Source organism: Ostrea edulis, chromosome 6 (assembly GCF_947568905.1).
Source record: "Ostrea edulis chromosome 6, xbOstEdul1.1, whole genome shotgun sequence".
In the NCBI taxonomy this organism is placed as follows: Eukaryota; Metazoa; Mollusca; class Bivalvia; order Ostreida; family Ostreidae; genus Ostrea; species Ostrea edulis.
Window position 1 is genome coordinate 51,564,050 of NC_079169.1, and position 21,263 is coordinate 51,585,312.

Genomic DNA, 21,263 nt, shown 5'->3' on the forward strand with positions numbered 1-21,263 from the left:
ACCAGAACCCCTGATCCAGGGGCCATGAATTTCACAATTTTTAACAAGAGGTACTGTGAGCAATGCTCACTAAGAATGCCCCCCGCTTAACCCAATCTCCCAAAGGGTGTTGGTAATAAGTATAAACTACCTCTTTTCTGAGTGTTGCTACTTCGATGTCCAGTGCGCATGACCTTTGACCTTTTGACCCCAAAATCGATAGGGAACATCTTCATCCCATGGGTAGTCCATATGTATGATATGGTGACTGTAGGTGGAAAGGATAACGCTTTAGAGCCTGGAAACCATATTGCTACTTCAATGTCCAGTGCGCTTGACCTTTTGACCCCAAAATCGATAGGGAACATCTTCATCCCATGGGTAGTCCATATGTATGATATAGTGACGGTAGGTGGAAAGGATAATGCTTTAGAGCCCGGAAACCATTGCGTCTACAGACAGACGGACGGACGGACGGACAGCCCGATTCCAGTATACACCCCCCACACTTTGTCTACTTAATACCCAGAGACAGAGAAGAAGATTTTCAAAGAATTTCTACATTTTCACTATATGAACAATAGAGCCCCACCCTAACACAAGAACCCCTGCCCCAGGGGCCATGAATTTCACAATTTTGGTAGAGGGCTCAACGCTCATTATAATTATGCCCACAGTTTGGCTTCTTGATGTCCAGGAGTAAAGAAGAAGATTTTTTAAAATTACACTCATTTTGATGGTTTTTGCCCCACCCCTCAGGCCCCAGGGGGGCAGGGACCACGAATTTCACAATTTTTGTTCCCCTCCACCCACAGATGCTATATGCCAAAATTGGTTGAAATTGGTTCAGGGGTTTCAGAGAAGAAGCTGAAAATGTTCAAATGTTAACGCACGACGCACGTCGCACGACGAACGACGAACGACGACGGACAAAAACAGATAGCAATAGGTCACCTGAATGAATTCAGGTGACCTAAAAAAAAGGGGGGGGGGGAGGAGTGACTTCATAATATTGCCCTTCAATTCTTGACAAGTAATTTTTTTTTTTTGAAAAGCCATGTTCTGTTTATTGCCACCTGGTGTACATCTAGCAACAAGCAGTTTTGTTCAGTGTGAGTTAATGATAAATTGATAATGTACATGTATGCGTTGGTTGCACGTGTGTATTTAAGCATATCTTATTGCATGTGTGTTGGTTGTCGACAATAGTGAAAACATTAATAATGAAGAATTGCTGATATACTAAAGACATCCTGATTCTGATCTAAAGAAGTCGAAAACTAGTTGATATTTACATACCTTCTTACATCATTACCATACAAGAGACATATACTAGTAAATGTAATCAGTAACCAAACTATTATTGTTCAGCTATACTATTTTTAAGTCATTACACTTAATTCTTAGAAAAATTCCTTAACTGGCAATTGATTGCAATAAAAAATTGTAAAGTTTCCATTTATTCCTTATATGACACCGTCAACTGAGGACCGCAATATGCTGCGCGCCATCTGTAATAATGGGGAGATAACTCGCATAGTATTGTGAGAAATGTAGGCCATTAGAATGAAACACGTCATATGGCATTTATCCATTTTAAATTAAATTTTTAACCATACAAAATTGCAAAATACTGTCCTATAAACTGAGACACACTGTTAGATTTCGTAAATGCATTAGCAAGTCTCTATCTCGCCTCCTTTCATAGATGTTAACTGCTGTGAAGGAGATATTTTAAACGTATATTTATAAGAATTGTGAGATTGATCATTTTTGTCTTCTTCACTTTATCATTCATTCGTCCCATTGTCTGGATACCAAAAGTGAAGATAACTAACAGTGATCAATCCCACATAACCCAAAAGGAATATAAAATCAATAGTGGGACCGACCCTGGAAATGCCAGAGGTGGAATCAGGTGCATAGGATTCCCTGTTGACCGGTCACACCCACCGTGAATCATCTATTTAGATCAGGTAAACGGAATACAAAACGGTCTAACAATGGTTATGAAACACATTCTACCTAACCACAGGTTGTATTAGTCTACTAGCAGGATTGCTTCATTTCGGATTATTTATTTGGAATGTCTCTGTAAATGGAACGATCATATCACTCATGCCTTTTTATATAACCTATTTCAGATATATGAATAAATGTATATTTGACTGTCATATCTGCAGGTAATTTCATTTCATTTTCATAGTAAACAGTCAACAAGCCATGCTAAAGAGGGGGTGCATTCATTTTCAACCACTGTATCAGTGTCTATAGTATATATATATATATATATATATATATATATAAAGCACTAAATAATCACAACTAGGTACTGAAAATTTTCGCCCCAGCCCGGGGTCGAACCAGCGACCTACGGCACCCACCGCATAGCAAGACTGTCAAACCAGTGCGTAAGTCCACTCGGCCACAACAGTACCTAGTTGTGATTATTTAGTGCTTTATATATTAATTAATTGATTATCACATGTATCGTTTAGATCCTAGGGGTAAACGTAAGGTTGGGTGTTATAATTGTTTGTGTAATCATGCTTAGCAACTATCCAGTACGTTTCTGTGTAACATATTCTCAGCCATGCGGATGTTTTTCGTTAGATGTCATTTTTCTCCCGACGAGTGAGGGGAAACCATCCCCTTACGAAACAGCCTGTAGAGAAATAAATGTTATGTGATTGAAATTCCATCTGATCATCAATTTATGTAGCTCCGTGAGGCAACGTCGAGCACTTTAGAAGATTATATCGGAGATTTATCCCACTATATATATATATATATATATATATATCCTATCAAATCAACCTATCTGGGGAAAATCTTGTTACTTACTCTGACTTTTCCCCCAACGGTTTCCTTATTTTCATAAGAGTTTCTATACATTTCAGTTTTGCTTTTCTTACAAACCGACCATTGAATCTTTTAATTCATAGTTACAGGATGTTTGGTACTCAATCTTATGTAGGAACCGAAATCGGAGAGTTTCCGGTTTAACAAAACCAGTCTTCTGTGTTAACATATCGCAACCATATCTTTTTGGAATAATGCCAGTTTTAGAAATATCCATCGTGCATAATAGTTTTTGCACAGTTGTAGTCTTCACAATTCATTGAATACAAATACATGGATTGTTTGATTTATTACGGTTGTACGTCGTTTTGACAAGATTTTTCCCTGACGGCCCCCTAGTTCACCTAATACAGAACAGTGTGATGATGACGTATGGTGTATAATTACTAGATCCACAATAGGGATAAGATACGGAACTGCCGTGACGATGATAATCGTATAAAAGCATGGTGTATAATTACTAGATCCACGATAGGGATAAGATACGGAACTGCCGTGACGATGATAATCGTATAAAAGCATGGTGTATAATTACTGACCCACGATAGGGATAAGATACGGAACTGCCGTGACGATGATAATCATATAAAAGCATCGTGTATAATTTCTGATCCACGATAGGGATAAGATACGGAACTGCCGTGACGATGATAATCGTATAAAAGCATGGTGTATAATTACTGATCCACGAAATGGATAAGATACGGAACTGCCGTGACGATGATAATCGTATAAAAGCATGGTGTATAATTACTGATCCACGAAATGGATAAGACACGGAACTGCCGTGACGATGATAATCGTATAAAAGCATGGTGTATAATTACTGATCCACGAAATGGATAAGATACGGAACTGCCGTGACGATGATAATCGTATAAAAGCATGGTGTATACTTACTAGATCCACGATAGGGATAAGATATGGAACTGCCGTGACATTCACAGCTTGGCAAGTTCAGATCTGAAAATGTGGACAATGATATGATAAAAGAAACGAATATCAGTTGTTGCAAATCAAATAACAAACTAATCATAATGTTCAAGACATTAAAGGGCGTACATAACGTATACAGGGCATTAGATTTATACTGAAAATAAATGTCCTTAATATATTCTATTTATCAATACATTTATATGTAACATGAAGGTCATTACTATGTTATTTATCAATACATTTATACCTAACATGAAGGTCTTTACTCTATTCTATTTATCAATACATTTATATCTAATATGAAGGTCATCACTATTCTAATTATCAATACATTTATATCTAACATGAATGTCATTACTATATTCTATTTATAAATACATTTATATCTAACATGAATGTCGTTACTATTATATTTATCAATACATTTATATCTAACATGAAGGTCATGACTATTCTAATTATCAATACATTTATACCTAACATGAAGGTCTTTACTATATTCTATTTATAAATAGATTTAACAGGAATGTCATCACTTTAATCTGCTTACCATGTCATTGATATGAATGTTAACTCTGCTGTTTACCAATACAATTAAATTTGACACGAATATCATTAGAATGATTACCACTGTCATTAAATTTGACATGAATGCCATTAGAATGATTACAACTGTCATTAACGTTTTGTTGATCACTGCTGTTGATACTCACTTGCCATCACCTGCACTAAGGTAGACATGCAGTCATGGTCGTTGTACATGAGGTAATACAATTTATCGAACACTGCAACAAAAATGAAACTATCGTGTCCAATTCTTGCTTTTTCCAGCTCCATATATAGTTCATTTATCTCAACAAAAGGCCCACAGGCCTTATCGGTCATCTTGGTATTAAAAGCATCACAGATCCAAAGGGCTAAGACAAACATTCTTGCTCTAAATATCTTAATTAAATTCTAATGTTCAGCAACAGTATAATGTTATGTAATCTTAATAATTAAATGCCCTCGCAAGTGTCTATGCTGATGGAAAAACTTTACATGCAAGGTGAAGATAACGAACAGTGATCAATCTCATAACTCCTACAAGCAATACAAAATAGATAGTTGGGCAAACACGGACCCCTGGACACACCAGAGGTGGGATCAGGTGCCTAGGAGGAGTAAGCATCCCCTGTTGACCGGTCACACCCGCCGTGAGCCCTATATCCTGATCAGGTAAACGGAGTTATCCGCAGTCAAAATCAGTGTGCCAAGAACGGCTTAACAATCGGTATGAAACACGTCAGACAGCATTTGACCCAATGCGAGGTTGTATTGAGGACCTAGATCGTTATAACGACCATAAAATTTGCAAAATGCTGACTTCAATAGAGACTGTTGAAATCCCTGTACCATCAACTTGTTTGTCAGTAGCTTACCTCGATTTAAAAACTGACTATACCCAGAACAAGCTAGATATGATATATGTAACACTAACACGATGTGACTAATTTGGACCCGTCCTGGAGTCAAAACTTTGAGGTTCCAACATCACAATTTTGGTGCATCATTCTCTGTTTTAGATGAAAGAGACTCCATTTATAAAAAAAAAAATGGGAAAGAGTGGCCGATATATACAGAATAAGCAGTGAAAAATGTATTGGTTTTAGACAACAACAGAAAACCAAGGACTGGATAACACCTGACACATGGGCAAAGATCAGTGCAAGAAGAGATTAAAAAAAATGAATGAGGCTAAATCATCTCGACTGAAAGAAAGGTTACAACTAGAATATAGTGAAATACAACGGGATGTGAAGAAAATGACCCGAACAGATAAAAGATCATACATGTATAATTTGGCATCAAAAGCAGAGGAAGCAGCAAATAAAGGAGAACAAGGCAATCTATACAAAATTACAAAGACTATCTGTGGTAAGAGCAAGACATCCTCAAATGTACCTATCAAAGACAAACAAGGGAAACTATTAACATCAGAAAAAGAACAAGAGATACGCTGGACAAAACATTTTAAAGAAATACTGAATAGACCTTCTCCTCTTCAAGAACCAGAAATCCAGGAGCCTGATGAAGATCTTGATATCAGCATAGAACTACCAAATAAATCTGAAATTATAGCTGCCATTAAGAGTTTAAAGAATGGAAAAGCACCAGGCTGTGACAATCTAAATGCAGAACTTTTCAAAACAGACCCAGTACTAGCAGCAAACATCCTGCATCCCATCTTTCATGAAATCTGGAAAGAAACAATATTACCAGAAGAATGGAATAAAGACACCATCATCAGAATTCCAACAAAGGGGCCACGAAGTGATTAGAACAACTGGCGTGGAATTACATTGCTCTCTATCCCAAGCAAGATAATGGACAAAATCATCATTAAACGAATATCAAATGTGATTGACAACTTATTGCGAAACGAACGAGCAGGTTTTCGCCCAGGTAGACAAAGATGACAAAGAGAACTTTACATCAATTTTGTTGACTTTGAGAAAGCATTCGATAGCATCCACAGAGAAAGCCTATGGAAGATTGTTAGATCTTATGGAGTGCCGCAACACCTTATCCAACTAATAAAGAGTTTCTACAACAATTTTAGGTGTACAGTTGGTAGCAGTGCTACAGTTCCAAGTAAAAACAAGCGTCCGTCAAGGCTGTGTTATGTCATCAACACTTTTAATCATAGCCATTGACTGGGTAATGCGTCAGACAACATCAGATTCTAACAGAGGCATCAGATGAGACATACACTCAACACTAGAAGATCTAGACTTCGCTGATGACATTACCATGCTCTCTCACACGCATCAGCACATACAAGAGAAAACCAATAGGCTACAAAATTATGCAGGACAAATTGGATTGAACATCAATGCCAAGAAGACAGAAATTATGACATTGAACAACAGTAGACCAGCAAGAACTGCCTAATACCAACACTTTTATATGCCTTGGAAGCGTGGTAAGTACAGATGGTGGTGCAGAGGCAGATATCCAACTAAGACTCTGCAAAGCAAGGAGAGCCTTCAAGAACCGACAAACTGCATGGAGATCAGGGCAGTACACCATCCGCACTAAACTCCATCTTTAGAGAAGTTGCATCCTGCCAATATTATTATGTGGGTCTGAGTGTGCTGGAGGATAACAGAATGGGACCAACAGAAGTTGTCAACCTTCTATACAAAGAGTCTGAGGAGTATCTTAAGAATCTTCTGGCCACAGACGATATCAATGAAGACCTTCTCAACAGATGTCAGCAAGAAGACATGACCATTATCATAACAAAGACACGATGTAAACGGATAGACCATGTTCTTCGTAAAGACCAAGATAACATCTCAAGAACAGCCCTGTTTTGGACACCTAATGGGAAACGAAAGAGGGGAAGGCCTAAGATAACATGGAGACGAACAGTAGAAGCAGAGATGAAATCTTACCATCAAACCTGGGGAACTCTGCAAAAGAAGGCAACCGACAGACAGGGATGGAGAGACTTCGTTGCTGCCCTACACGCCAGAGAGCGTAATGGGCAGTAAGTAAGTAAATTCACTGTTTTTCCTAAACATGCATTTAGTTTTCAAACTTTAAGAAGACTTTCAAACGAGAAATACAATAATCATTCTCCTTTTAAATAAATATTTACTTCCAATTCAGTATCAATAGTATTTTTGAAAAGAATTGGAATGGTAATCATCAAGACAAAGTTAAACATGTTTAATTCTTACGCACGACGGACGCAGGCCAGTTATAATAGGACATCTGAATTTACTCTGGTGACCTAAAACTTAAACGATATCTGTAAGGACGGCATGAATCCCCCCGATGAGAGTCAGACACCGAAACAAAAATGAAGATTGATCTGTATATGCGCTAGGTACATTCAAGTGGTGGTAGTCTGAAAAGTCACATTCCTTGAAAGAATGAGCGGACGACATGGATCCCGATAATTTGTTTTAAAGCATTACTCGTGTGATTTAAAGCATGTTTCGAAGGAAATTTTAAAGATCCTAAGGATATATCTACAAAGAGCAAAGTTCGGTTTGAAGCATGGGTCATGGTGGTTAAAACCTCTTAACAAACTATGCCTGGGTAACAGAGAAGATATGAACAGCGCAATACCCCCAGCCAATTCTATGGAGAAGACAAATAATAAGTCATGATTAATGGAATCAGTACATAGCTGTTTTTTAAATAGCTGTTGTTCTGGGTAGTTGTAAAACTCCACGCGTAGTAACATGCATGCATAGAGTTGTCAGTACATCGTACCTGAATATGATGTATGGCAGTTCTCCTTTTCTGCATTGTCGAAAATGCCTGAAAACAAAATTTCAAAAATTAGAATACTGAACTTCGTTGCGTATAATTTGAGGGATGCAGAGGGGGTCTACCGATACCCTACTCCTTCATTTTTTTTTTACTCTCGCCTTCTCTCAATATTAACTCTCACGGACGGGGATCATGTTAGATATATCACAGTGTTTATTAGGGGAGTTTAATTGCAGCTGTATGCGTGTTTCCTTTGCAAGTTGGATATGGAAATGTAGTTTTCCTTTGCATATTAAATCTATATCTAGTAATGTAAAAACCTCTCTGGTTATTATAGCTCTCTCTCTCTCTTTCTCTATCTCTCTCTCTCATTTTATGTGTTCTCTCTCTCATTTTATGAGTTTTTAATTTATGGAGCAAAGTACCAGAAAGAAGAAATAAATGGCAAAACTACACCTTTATTGTCATCTTTTGCTACAAATCCATATCCAGACAAATGATTCCACAGTATGAAATAGGAATCCGTTGCCGTTTGATTCTATCTTACATGTAAGTATGCAGTCTTTCTTCGGAATGTAAGAAAGTAGAATTCATTTTATAAATATCTGTCACGTTCTCAGTTTCTTGCAGAAATCAAATGGTCTATGTCAATTTCCTGTTTACTTTTTATCAACATGATTCAATGAGGAGAGAGAGAGAGAGAGAGAGAGAGAGAGAGAGAGAGAGAGAGAGAATTTCGGATGCTAAAAACCTCGATAGTAGGAGTGTCCCTGGTAACATTTACTATGATGATCTACATGTACAGATGCTGTGCTGCTGCTTGGGGTAGACTTGGTTGTGGTTGTTACAGAGGCACCATGGGAATGAGCCTCATGCCACGTGATATAGATTCCACTCCCGCTTAAAGTTTGGGTGCATTCTACAATAGACGAATAAAATCGATATGAGGATTAAAGTGAATACTTACTCTTGTATTTCAGCATGGGCGCAAATCATTTAGCTTCTATTTATTCTTCGAGAACTAGTTTCCGTTTACGTCATTGGAGAGGACCATGCCATCGCATGATTAAAGAAGTGTAGGGGTGACGGGTAGTGTAGTTGGTTAACACTCTCGCTTCTCACCGCTGCGACCGTAGTACAATTCCCGTTACCGGCAGTGGTTGCATGTGAGGGAGTATAGTGGGTTTCCTCCTACAACATGACCCTTGGCGCCAACATCCGTGCAAGTGCAAGTATATATACCTATGTTGATTGTTATTTGCATGTTGATTTTAAAAATGAATATTCTTATTTATATCGTTGGGTTTTTTTTAATTCAGAGTTACGTAAGAGTACAAGGTAAAGGTAGGGAAAACAGCGAAATTTCATCCCCACAAAAATTTAATAAGTCAGTGTTTGACATAGAATAACATTATACTTGCAATAAGTATCTAGTTTCTTTTCTTGAGACAAGAAATACTCCCGTACCCCATGTTCAAAGGAGACCGTGGTGTGTTTGTAAAACACTACAAGTCACATCAATAACTCATACTATAATAGCAAAATCATATTACATGCCTTGCATTCAACTAAATACTTGAATCTATAATCTAGTTTACATTAGTTCTTATTGAACAGATATCACCCCATAATAGCGATAACATTTTTAGATATATCCCTTACAACCTGCGGGACCCAACATTATATTGTGAGTAGTGCAGTTGTAGTATTTCCGCTTCTTGCCTCTACTTAACCCGGGTTCTATTCTCGTTATCGACAATCCTTGTATGTGAGAGAATGTGGTAGTTTCCAATTCAGACAGCTTGGCTTACTCCGGCTTCTTTCCACATTAATCAAACCCACACGCAAACATCCCTAGACTGTGCAAAGCCAGATAAAGAACCCAAAATGAAAGTAAGCTATAGAACGTTTATTTGAATACCCTTTTATTTTTCATTTTAGCTCAAACGGTCGCAGTAGCTCAGTGGTAGAGCGATCGCGTCGTAACAGGGAGGTCATGAGTTCGAGCCCCGCTCGCGTAAAAGGATGTAAACATAGGTAGTGGCTGCTACTTCGTCAAACGCTCGGCATATAAAAGTGGAAATCAATAAGATTATTCCGGTATTTGTTATGTAAACTAAACAAATTATTTATCTAATGTCTTCTAGATAGATTCCAAATATTTGGAAAGTATAGAGAAATCCCTATAACGACTACAATTTAAAAGTATATCAAATCCATCTCACATTTTTAGTTCAACTGGAAAGTTTTCGATTAGTGATGACACTGATGCAAAAGGTCAACGAGAAGAGACTTTGCAAATATAACATCATCCACTACATATGATACTCTCCTCATCATGAACTGATGAATGTTTTGTTACATACACACAAAACTAAAACTGTATATCCTGAAAATCTTTTGAGTCTGGTGACGTGAAATAGGGGATGTGACTCATGATGTGATTACAGGTGTGTTGTATGTTAAAATTAGAAGGAGAATTGACAACTCACTTTCACTGTAGCTAATGTGCATGTTGTGCGGTATCGTCTCCAGCCGACAGGTTTTAGGGTTTATATAGTCCCCGGGTGGACATGGCCGCAGTAAATACTGACCATTAACATTCTCTACGTAACATCTGATGTCGTGATACGGCATGTAGTTACAGGATTCGGTCACTGAAACTCAACATCACACAAAATGTAAACAAATGATTGGAATCAATATATTGAAACGGTCGAGAGTTATGACCCTGTTAATTGATGCAAGGTGAAGATAGCGAACAGTGATCAATCTCATAACTCCTACAAGCAATACAAAATAGATAGTTGGGCAAACACGGACCCCTGGACACACCAGAGGTGAATAAAAGAAATCAGTGTAAATATTTATAATTAACAGATTATTTGATTAAATCATTATACAAGAAATACTATCAAAATAAAAACAAGATGTGTTTGTGAAACACAAATGACCCCGATAATGGCCAATTCCAAAGATGGCCAAGGTCACAAGGGCAAATATCTCGGTGTCAGTAGAAAGATCTTGTCACAAGAAATCCTCATGTATAATATGAAAGCTCTAATATTTACCATTTAGAAGTGGTGACCAATGTAAAAAAAAAAGTTAAAGGTAAGTTAAATGTCAAGGTCAAAAGGTTTAATACCAACGAAAAAGTCTTGTCACAAGGAACACTCATGTGGAATATCAAAGCTCTATCACTTACTGTTCAAAAGTTATTAGCAAGGTTAAAGTTTTCAAAAAGTAGGTCATACTTCAAGGTCAAGGTCACATGGTCAAAAATATTGGTATCCACGGAAAGGTCTTGTCACATGGAACACTCATGTGAAATATCAAAGCTCTATCACTTAGTGTTCAAAAGTTATTAGCAAGGTTAAAGTTTATGACAGAATGACAGACAGGACAAAAACAATATGCCCCCCGATCTTCGATCTCGGGGGCATAAAAAACGTTGTTTGCGTTTATATGAACACGAATATGCAAGGTACGATTGTATACATAAAAAGGCCCAAAAATTTTCTCTCTATAAAATGTGTCTGGAATTAACCTTAATCAACGTTTTAAGAAAGTAAAATTGATGCCAGGTATACTTTGTCAACAAAATCAGAATGATATTCCTAAATGGATAGCATTATGACATCATGAATAAGACATTTCCCGCCTTTTTTCAAAATAAGCCTGAAAACTGTCAAATGTCATACAGATTATTGCTCAGGAAAAGATGTGCGCATTTGTCGAGCAAAATGAAAACGATATACATATGTATATTGTTTATTATATTAATATGAAAAACATGCTTGAATATGAATTTGCTCGAAGCATGCGCTCTATGTTTCCTGGAGAAAAAAAACCCCTGAATTTGTGGATATTTTAATTGAAAATAGCATTTTTACAATCTTATGCCAACTGCAAGGTCTTGTCATATGACACAAATCATTTTGCTGATCAAACTGAGCGGATTTTGGGTTTGCTAATCTATTCCTTATTTGAATGTCAGGGTTTGAGCTCCAAGTGAAATCATCGATATTTTGGGCCTGGTGACTTTAGAAACTGTGCCTACTTCTGTCTTTTGTTTATACTACCGATTGGCTTTTAACCACTGCAACAAGCATTATAATTTAGATGCATAAAAAGCGTCAATGTCACTGTTAACATTTCATATCAGAAAAGTCTTCTATTATTCTAAGTGAGGAAATTTTGACTTGACGAAGCTACATCTTAGATAAACGAGCAAGTTCATAGTTAATAAAGATAGAATAAGCAATATTTAAAATATATAACCTAGGGTATATACTAGCTAAGTGACCAAAGGTGCTCAAACACAAAGGTGTTCACTGTATACCAAGTGGCAAGTGACAAAGGTGTTCACTGTAATAATAAGTGGCAAGTGACAAAGGTGTTCACTGTATACCAAGTGGTAAGTGAGAGAGGACATATTTGTTTAATTTATCACACTAGGCAAGTGTCTGGCATATCTGTATATTTTGCATTCATAATTGTTTAACATTGTAAGACTCGGGCAAACCGAGTACGATCCCGTTTGATATGAGACCGTTCGAGTCTCGCACGTTACAAATTTGGTGGCAGCGGTGGGATTTTACAAAGCATAATGAGTGCAGCAGGTAAAGAGCACATTGACATTGACGCCAATATGCTTGCAACGATGGATCGGATGGAGAAAAAACTGAAGAAGTACCGTCTGGACACCTCTACTCCTTAGAGTGACAAATATACGGAGACAAAAATTAGAGACAACCCGACACATTGGTCTTATGACATGTTCGATGAGGAAGAGTTGCGAGCAGACAATACTCTTTCGTTCACAGGCAAGAAGGCACAAGTACATGTAGGTGCGGATTTCGACACACATAAGCCAAGGTATCCATCTCAATATGCTTATGAAAGTGAGGGGGTACGACCAAAAGTACATTTTGCTGATAGTTCCTATGGTAAAAGTACGGAAGGTGACAATATGTTCAGAAGCAATATGGCATATAGGGCAACCAATTCCCAGCGATCTCCTGAACCAGATGCTCATAGAAACCATGTGGGTGCAAAATTCCAGACGGAAACGTCAAGGACAGACAGAGAACAAAATAACCATTAAGCCAGCAACATACGATGGTTCAAGCTCTTGGCTTGATTACAAGTGTCACTTTGAATCCTGCGTCAATGTTAACGGGTGGAGTGAAGAAAAGAAGGGGCTGTTCCTTGCTTTGTCGCTACGTAGTCAAGCGCATGCCGTGCTTAGTGACTTGCCAAGTGAAAGCAGACAACACTACGAGACACTTGTTAGGTCTTTGCACGACAAATTTTCTCCCCCTAACCAGACGGATTGATACAGAGTGCAACTGAAGGAAAAGCGACAAAAGACAACAAGATATTCGCCGGCTCAATAATTTAGCTTATCCAGTAACACCTGGCGAGGTACGGGAAACATTTGCAAAAGACCAGTTCATTGATGCCTTGATAGATTCTGACGTTCGTATTCGGATCAAACAGTCCAGACCAACAAATCTGAATGAGGCAATCAGTCTGGCAGTTGATCTAGAGTTGAACGGAGAAAAGGAGAGTTTATGGGACATTTGAAATCAGCTGTGATAGAAGAGCAACCTGACACAGTTTCCAACAGAAGGCTGGAAAACTGGATAAAGTCTGTAAACGACAACATGAAAAACTGAACAGAAGAGCTAAAGCGCTAAAACATCAAGACTGGGGCAAGATAACCGGCGGTACAAGAATGGTGCCAAGAAAACATGAGGCTCAAAGCAAAATATTTATTACCCATTTTCTTCGATAATTGGGCGAGATCTAACATTTTATATGTTAGTGATTTGTTTGATGATGGAATTTTTAAACCGCTAGAACATTATTCAAATATTATTGACAAATCTAACTGGTTATGTGAATACAAAATTATTATGACAATCATGAGAAAAATTCGAGGACTATACGATTTTTCAAATTCAAGCTGTGTAAATAAACAGAATGTCACTAATTTTTAACTTCCTTCTTGGATTTACCAATATACTTTAAAATTCAAGTAATTTTTTTTTTAATTTAGTTGAAAAAAGTTTTGCAAACCTAATTTTCAGGCATTACTGTCTGAAGATTTCAGAAAATACGGTGATTCAAATTGGATAAATATTTATAAATGTAAGATTAAAGATCTGAAAGACAAACAAATAGCGGAATTCAGTTATAAGTTATTGAATAACATATTATGTAATAATGCAGATATTAATTAGCAAATGGGTGGGGGGGATGTAAAGAATGAATGTACACATTGTAAGCAAGTTGAGACTACAGAACATTTGATTTACGGGTTTGGTAATGTTTTAAACATATGGAACACTGTTAGCAGTTATCTATCCTTCAAAGGTCAATGGAAGCACATTGTTGTTGTTGGATTTTTTCTAAAACAAAATGATAAAACCAAATCCTTAAATTTACTTATTACTTGTGTAGCCTATAGAATATACAAGCATAACATGTTGTGTAGATTAGATTCTTTAAGTGAAACTACTTTTAATAAGTATAATCATGTTAAAAAATCAATATCTTTCTATTCATCAGTATTGAAGTATATAAATGCAAAAGAGCATAAATGTTTTGAACACTTTTTAAATTAATTTGACTTGACTACTGTGAAGAGACGAGTATATATTATCCTTAAATATTTATCAGTATAACTATACGGTCAACTTACGACTAAATTGTTTATACATTATTCCTCAAGTAATTTCTATGTTATTCTACTGTTGCTATATATACATCAACGTTGTATATGATATTTCTATGACTTTGAAAAGTACTTGTAACAAATATTTGATATATATTATTATACATATAGTGATATTATGTATTTTTAATATAAATTATATATATGCCTTACATAAAATAATAATCATAATAAAATACATTCAATCCAATGAGCCCCTAGCACCATTGGTGAGAATGATGTGGGAGTATCCGAGGATATTTTATCCCAACTAATAATATGTATACTTTCTAATAAATGATGAAATTATAAAAAAAAAAAAAAAAAAAAAAAAAAAAAAGCATTGGTAGACACCGGGGCTACGGTAACTCGAGAGATTGTACAGGAGTTTGTCTGAGGCAGTTAGACCAAACCTGCATACAGTTCAACAAACCATTATGTCTTCAAATGGTACCCCCTTGTCTGTCGAGGGTAAGGCAGAGTTTAACCTTACTATTGACAAAAAAGACGTACCACAATGAAGCAGTAGTAACAGGCATCAAGGTAGATGACATTTTAGGCCTTGATTTCCTAAAGCCAAATAACTGCACGATAGACATGAGCAATGAAGTGCTCAGTATTCACAATTCAATAGAAGGGTCTCTAGTTTGCTATCGCATTACTTCAGTTAAGACTGTACGTATACCTCCACGGAGCGAGGTCATTCGCTAGCATAATAGAGCCTGTATGCAAGGAGACCAGGGGGATGATGCACTGACAGTCAGAACTGTTGTACGTCCTCGGGAAATAGTACCCGTGAGGTTGATGAACGTCAGCGAGGAATCCAAGGTCATGCACACAGGAACAGTCATAGGGCAGCTGACAGAAATTGGAGAAGTGCAGAAGTAATCTGCCTTGACTGAAGTATTACCACCCTTAGAGATAAAGAGTGACCATGCTGATTAACTGAAAAAGATGGAAAGCAAACTCTCCAATGATAAGAGGCAGAAGGCAAAAGAGTCCCTCGTTAAGTAAAAAGGTGTGTTTGCTGAGAATAACTTTGATTTTCGTCAAACCGGGATAGTCAAACATCATATTTAGACAGGCGACAATATTGTGGGTTGTAAAATCGAGTGACCAGCCGATTGGGGCGGTATTGTTGCAGCGTGTTGGTGGGAAATAGTTCGTTATTGCCTATGCAAGCAGGACATTAACCAAATGTGAATGTACTCTGTTACCCGGAAAGAGCTTTTGGCAGTGGTCCATTTTGTAAAACATTTCATGCACAACTTATATGGTAACGAACTCTTGATTCGCAGTGACCACTGAAGCCCGGTGGATATGTGATGCTACTGTAAGGAAGAGAACCTGCCCGAAGCCAGTCTACAATCCAGCACCATCCAAGGTTGTTAGACCTTCTCCAGTTGTACCTGAGCCCGAACACAGAAACATTCACACCCAACCAACCACTTACGCTGACATCCTGTCAGAGAAGAAGCTTGTCGACACTGGAACGCAAACGGAACTTGTCCGGTATACGAAGTCGATCACTACAATCACCATTGTAAAGGAAAATGGAAGGAAAGTGATCACAGTCATGAGCTAAGGGAAAATTTATGCATAAATATTTTCATTTCGTAGATCTGTCTCAGTGGATATATATACTTAAAATAAGCATTCCACTGTACGTCGAAATTTCAAATTCAAATGCATTTAATAAGATATTAGTATTTATAAATCAGTGAAATCCGTGTTGAGGTTTTATTTGATATGATACAATGTATTATGTATATTAGGTATATTTTTTGGCACACTGTTTTCCCCTATAATAGCTCTAGAACTTCATTGTTATTTCGGACTTCAAACATCTCTGTTGAGCATCACTGAAGAGACATTATTTGTCGAAATGCGCATCTGGTGCATCAAAATTGGTACCGTATAAGTTTTACATTATGACCCCTGGGTCGAGGCCTTTGCTAGTGGACTGTTTGTCCCCGTGAGTCTCTACAGACCAGTAGCTAAGTACTTCGTTACTAGCTTGAAAATACGAATGTATATTTAATTGCAGTTATAAAATTTAGAAATTCATTTCAAAATTAAGGATTATCTCCCTCACGCATAGCTCTTATCCTTAGACGAATTTGACTCCACTTTTTGGCACACTGTTTTCCCCTATAATACATGTAGCTCTAACACTTCATTGTTATTTCGGACTTCAAACATTTCTGTTGAGCATCACTGAAGAGACATTATTTGTCGAAATGCGCATCTGGTGCATCAAAATTGGTACCGTATAAGTTTTACATGTATAAGTCACTTAAAGTGGTATTTGCAAAAGGCAAAGTTATAAACATTTTATTTTTCATTAATAGTATCAATATGTATATGGTCATCAAAAATATTACATAACTCATCCGGATTCATATATTGATATTAATAAAACCAAAGATGCATAGTTCTAAAGTTTTTTCTAATAAGTCTGATGAAATTAAAAGACAGAAACCTGCATTTGCATTCAATCTACATGTAGATGCACTTCAAAATGAATTCATTTCTGCTCTGACCGAAAGCACACGGTTCTAAATTGTCGGGGACGAATCCTGCAGACAAAATAATTCTAACATACAAAGTCTGTATTTTCTACATGTAAAGTTGAAACTAATATAATTATATTTTTTAATTTTTAACAATGAATTCAATTACATGTACATGAAAGGTGAAGATAACGAACAGTGGTCAATCTCATAACTCCTATAAACAATACAAAATAGATAGTTGGGCAAACACGGACCGATGCAACTCATGTTGGTTTCCAATATAGTGTCAATCACTTTTAAAATAGCTGAAATATTTTAAAGCTTGTAAGCTTACACTTATATCAGTGATCAATTTTCTTTAATTCTGTGAAATGATATTGTACATGGGACAGTCTCTCTCTCTCTCTCTCTCTCTCTCTCTCTCTCTCTCTCTCTCTCTCTCTCTCTCTCTCTCTCTCTCTCTGATGCAAAGTGACGTAAATACTTATGTGATTCCCAAAGAGACAGTGAATCTTGGAAATTGTATTATATTTTCGTTAAATACTCCCTTATACATATATATGTGTGTAATCAACTGTTTATTTTGCATTGCTAATGTAAAACCCGTATTTTCACCCAGATATATATTTCCGATCATAATTTCCTTATTTATATATCTACGTTTGTATGTGATCATCGTTAAATTTTGAATTGTGTCCGCAATTAATGTATCCAACCAGATACTCAGTGTATATGTACGTGCATGATCAGATTCCTGATTTCCATAAACTGCAAAACTCCTGAATATGGTTATATTTATTTCTCATTCCCTATACATTACTATCGGAAATGTGCACTGGTCGAGTCCAGCCAGAAAATCACTCAGGTGTGACAATCACATTTGGGGTATATACGGGTAGAGTTAATTGGGCTGCATGGTGAAAGAAATATATAAAATGAGAAATGTGTATGTATTTATTAATTCATGTCAGCTTTAATAGTTGAACAAAATGGTCAATAGGCGGATGTCAACTGCCCATCGAAATAAAGTACAAGGACACAAAAACAAGCTATTCAGACCGGTTACTTCAGGTTGGTTCGTTGGTTGTATATTGTTTAACGTCCCGCTTAAGAATTTTTCACTCATAGGCACTCGAACCCTTTAGGGAATACTTTTGCAATAAAGTTTCGTATTTTGCAAAAAAAAAATTGCGTTCAATAACAAAAGTGGATACTTGAGTGTTTCAATGAACACACGTCTCCCTTGCGAGTACATTAGTAACCAATGTATATATCAAATGACCATTACATCAGAAACACACCAGATACCAAAATCTTCTCTCCTATTCTAAGGAGTGACAAACAGACAGATGATGGACAACATGGTCATTTAAAGAGTTGTTATGCAATTAACTCTAGGTTTTGTTGAAAGTTAATGTTTTCAAAGTGAGTATATACCAACCGGAAGTAAGAACTGAAACAATCAGGAACCACGTGACGTAATCCACGACGATCTTCACTGGAAATAAAATGAATGTAACAAAGTCATACAGACGCATTGTGAAAGTCTACCTTGATTCAAATAGCTTGAATCATAACCTTCGATTATTTCCCCTTGATGCTATTTAATTAGTGACTCTAATTAAAGACTCTAACGAAATTGCTTCTAGGTCAGGTTTTGTTGGCCTGGTCTGAGATTATGAAATTAATGACCGATCAAATCCACAGTTTGAAGTCATTGAACAGCCTTGTTCCAAAAATCCTTCATACCAAATTTGAAAACAATTCGAACGGTAGTTATCAAGAAGTTAAAAATGTTCAAATGTTAACGCATGACGGACGCAGACCAATTGCAATAGGTCACCTGGGTCTACGCAAGTGACATAAAAATAGCTTGTTGTTCCCTTCAACTCGACATTTAGATATATTGATGACGTTTTATCATTTGTATTCATATGTCGATTCGATATATCTCAGTGCACTCGAAATGAAAGACACCACAGAGTCTCACATTTGCTTCATACTTTGACATTTTATTGAACATAAATGTCAACAACAAACAAACAACTCAACTTTGTGATAAACGGTTTGATTTCTGCTTTTCCATGGTCAACTTCGCATATTTATGTAGCAATATTTAATTATCACCTGCACATTGTGTTTATATCTCTCTACTGATTCGATACACAAGAGCTTCCTCTGCGTATGATCAAGGCAGGCTACTGACAAACAAGTTGATTTGTTTGTACATATCGTTTACAGTCACCATTTCACAAATTTTATGGTTGTTATAACGATCTAGCTTGTCAATTCAACCTGTCTTTGAGTTAAATGCTGTCTGACGTGTATCATACCGATTGTTAGGCCGTTCTAGGCAAACTGATTCGTTTACCTGATCAAGATATAGGGCTCATGGCGGGTGTGACCGGTCGACAGGGGATCCTTACTCCTCCTGGGTACTTGATCCCACCTCTGGTATATCCAGGGGTCCGTGTTTGCCTAGCTCTCTATTTTGCATTCCTTGTAGTAATTATGAGATTGATCACTGTTCGTTATCTTCAGCTTTTCATCAAAATGTTTCCGAGTTTTAGATGCCTGTTTGGGATACTGCCAAGTACTTTTGAAAAAGTACATCGAGCTGCTGTATCTCCCGTCAAATGTTGTACACTACTGGTACCGCAGTGGAGTTACTGACCGAGTTAACAGAAAGTATGTTATTCCTGTTTGAATCATGCTCCATTTTCAATATTTTATCATGTAAATTAAGAGCACATTCACAACCACATGATTAACGGTTTTATAAAGTACCTTTTCCGGAAACGTTACCTGTTTTGGTTCTTTAAAATTGTTGCATTTATTTCCTACACGTATTGTACAGTGCTTTGTGGATTGTTTAAAGTTGCTTATGAAATGTACAAAAATGTATAAACTGTTAATGTAATTATGCACTTGTATTGTAACAGGACAGAAGAAAATTCATGGCTGAACCGGGAATCCAACCTGGGACCCTGTATTAGTGGGCAGGTGCTCCAACCACTGAGCAACCCAGGCCGATATCCACGGTCCATATAGTCCAAACCACATCTTTCCCTCATTAATTCATCTTCTCGAATATATGCAACTCAGATTCCTTTGCAACTGACAGGGCTTTAAACTGCAAGCCCAGGGGTGGTCAACGCCACTAAATAACCCTAACAGGAAAGGACAAAATTTATGATTGGACTGGAAATCGAACCAGGACCACCTGCAGTGTTAGTCAGTAGTCATATGCTCTAACCACTGAGCTGTCCAGGCCGATATCCACAGTCCATATAGCCCATATCACTACCATAAGATAAAAAAAAACTTATTGTGAGATCATGTCGAAATGAGGACATGAAAGTGACTTGGTCAGAACGAGGCCGATTACCAGGTAATTAAATGGTAATTAATTATATATGATATATGTATCAACAGTAAACCAGTCCTGCCCAATAAGCGCCATGTTGTGGAGAAAACCCAAGGATTTCGCTCTATGTCTTTGGTAGTACTTTCTTGCATTGTCCCAAAATGGGACTACCCATAAAAAGATGAGCTCACGTAGTTGGTAATGTAAAGAAAAGAAAAGTTTATTTCCATTGGAATTCTGAAGACCAAAGCAAAGGAAGTAACTAATCTTTAATTGTGAATCCTGTGACTGAATGTACTTACAATGACAAATGAGTTTTGATTGTCCTAAATCAGTCTAGATATCCAATGCTTCAGACCACTGTATCGTGACTTTTAGTGGTGTGTCGTTAGAGAGTCCTATGTATTGATTTTTCACTTAGATTCTTTGTCATCTTCATTCTTTATTTACCACTCCTATTTCTTATATATCTTTCCATTGTACATAATATAGACATAAACATATTTACGGAAAACTTAGTTATTTAAGGATATTTTCTATTGGTGGAGATGATAGACGAGTATTCAATATTAACTGCACCTAAACCGTGATATTCATATTAAGAAAATGTACT

General features: G+C 36.9%; 1 protein-coding gene across 2 annotated transcripts in view; it reads right to left on the bottom strand.

Moving 5' to 3' along the window:
• The window catches only part of LOC125646489 (uncharacterized), a 59,298-nt gene that overhangs the window by 37,969 nt on the left and 66 nt on the right, over positions 1 to 21,263 (bottom strand). For both annotated transcript variants that reach the window (XM_048872817.2, XM_056139871.1), the window contains exons 2-7: positions 18,725 to 18,781; positions 10,539 to 10,703; positions 8,798 to 8,965; positions 8,047 to 8,094; positions 4,491 to 4,562; positions 3,742 to 3,804 (exon numbers count right to left, since the gene is read on the bottom strand). In XM_048872817.2, the coding sequence (XP_048728774.2) occupies positions 3,742 to 3,804; positions 4,491 to 4,562; positions 8,047 to 8,094; positions 8,798 to 8,965; positions 10,539 to 10,703; positions 18,725 to 18,781 (573 nt within the window). The remainder of the gene's footprint in view (positions 1 to 3,741; positions 3,805 to 4,490; positions 4,563 to 8,046; positions 8,095 to 8,797; positions 8,966 to 10,538; positions 10,704 to 18,724; positions 18,782 to 21,263) is intronic.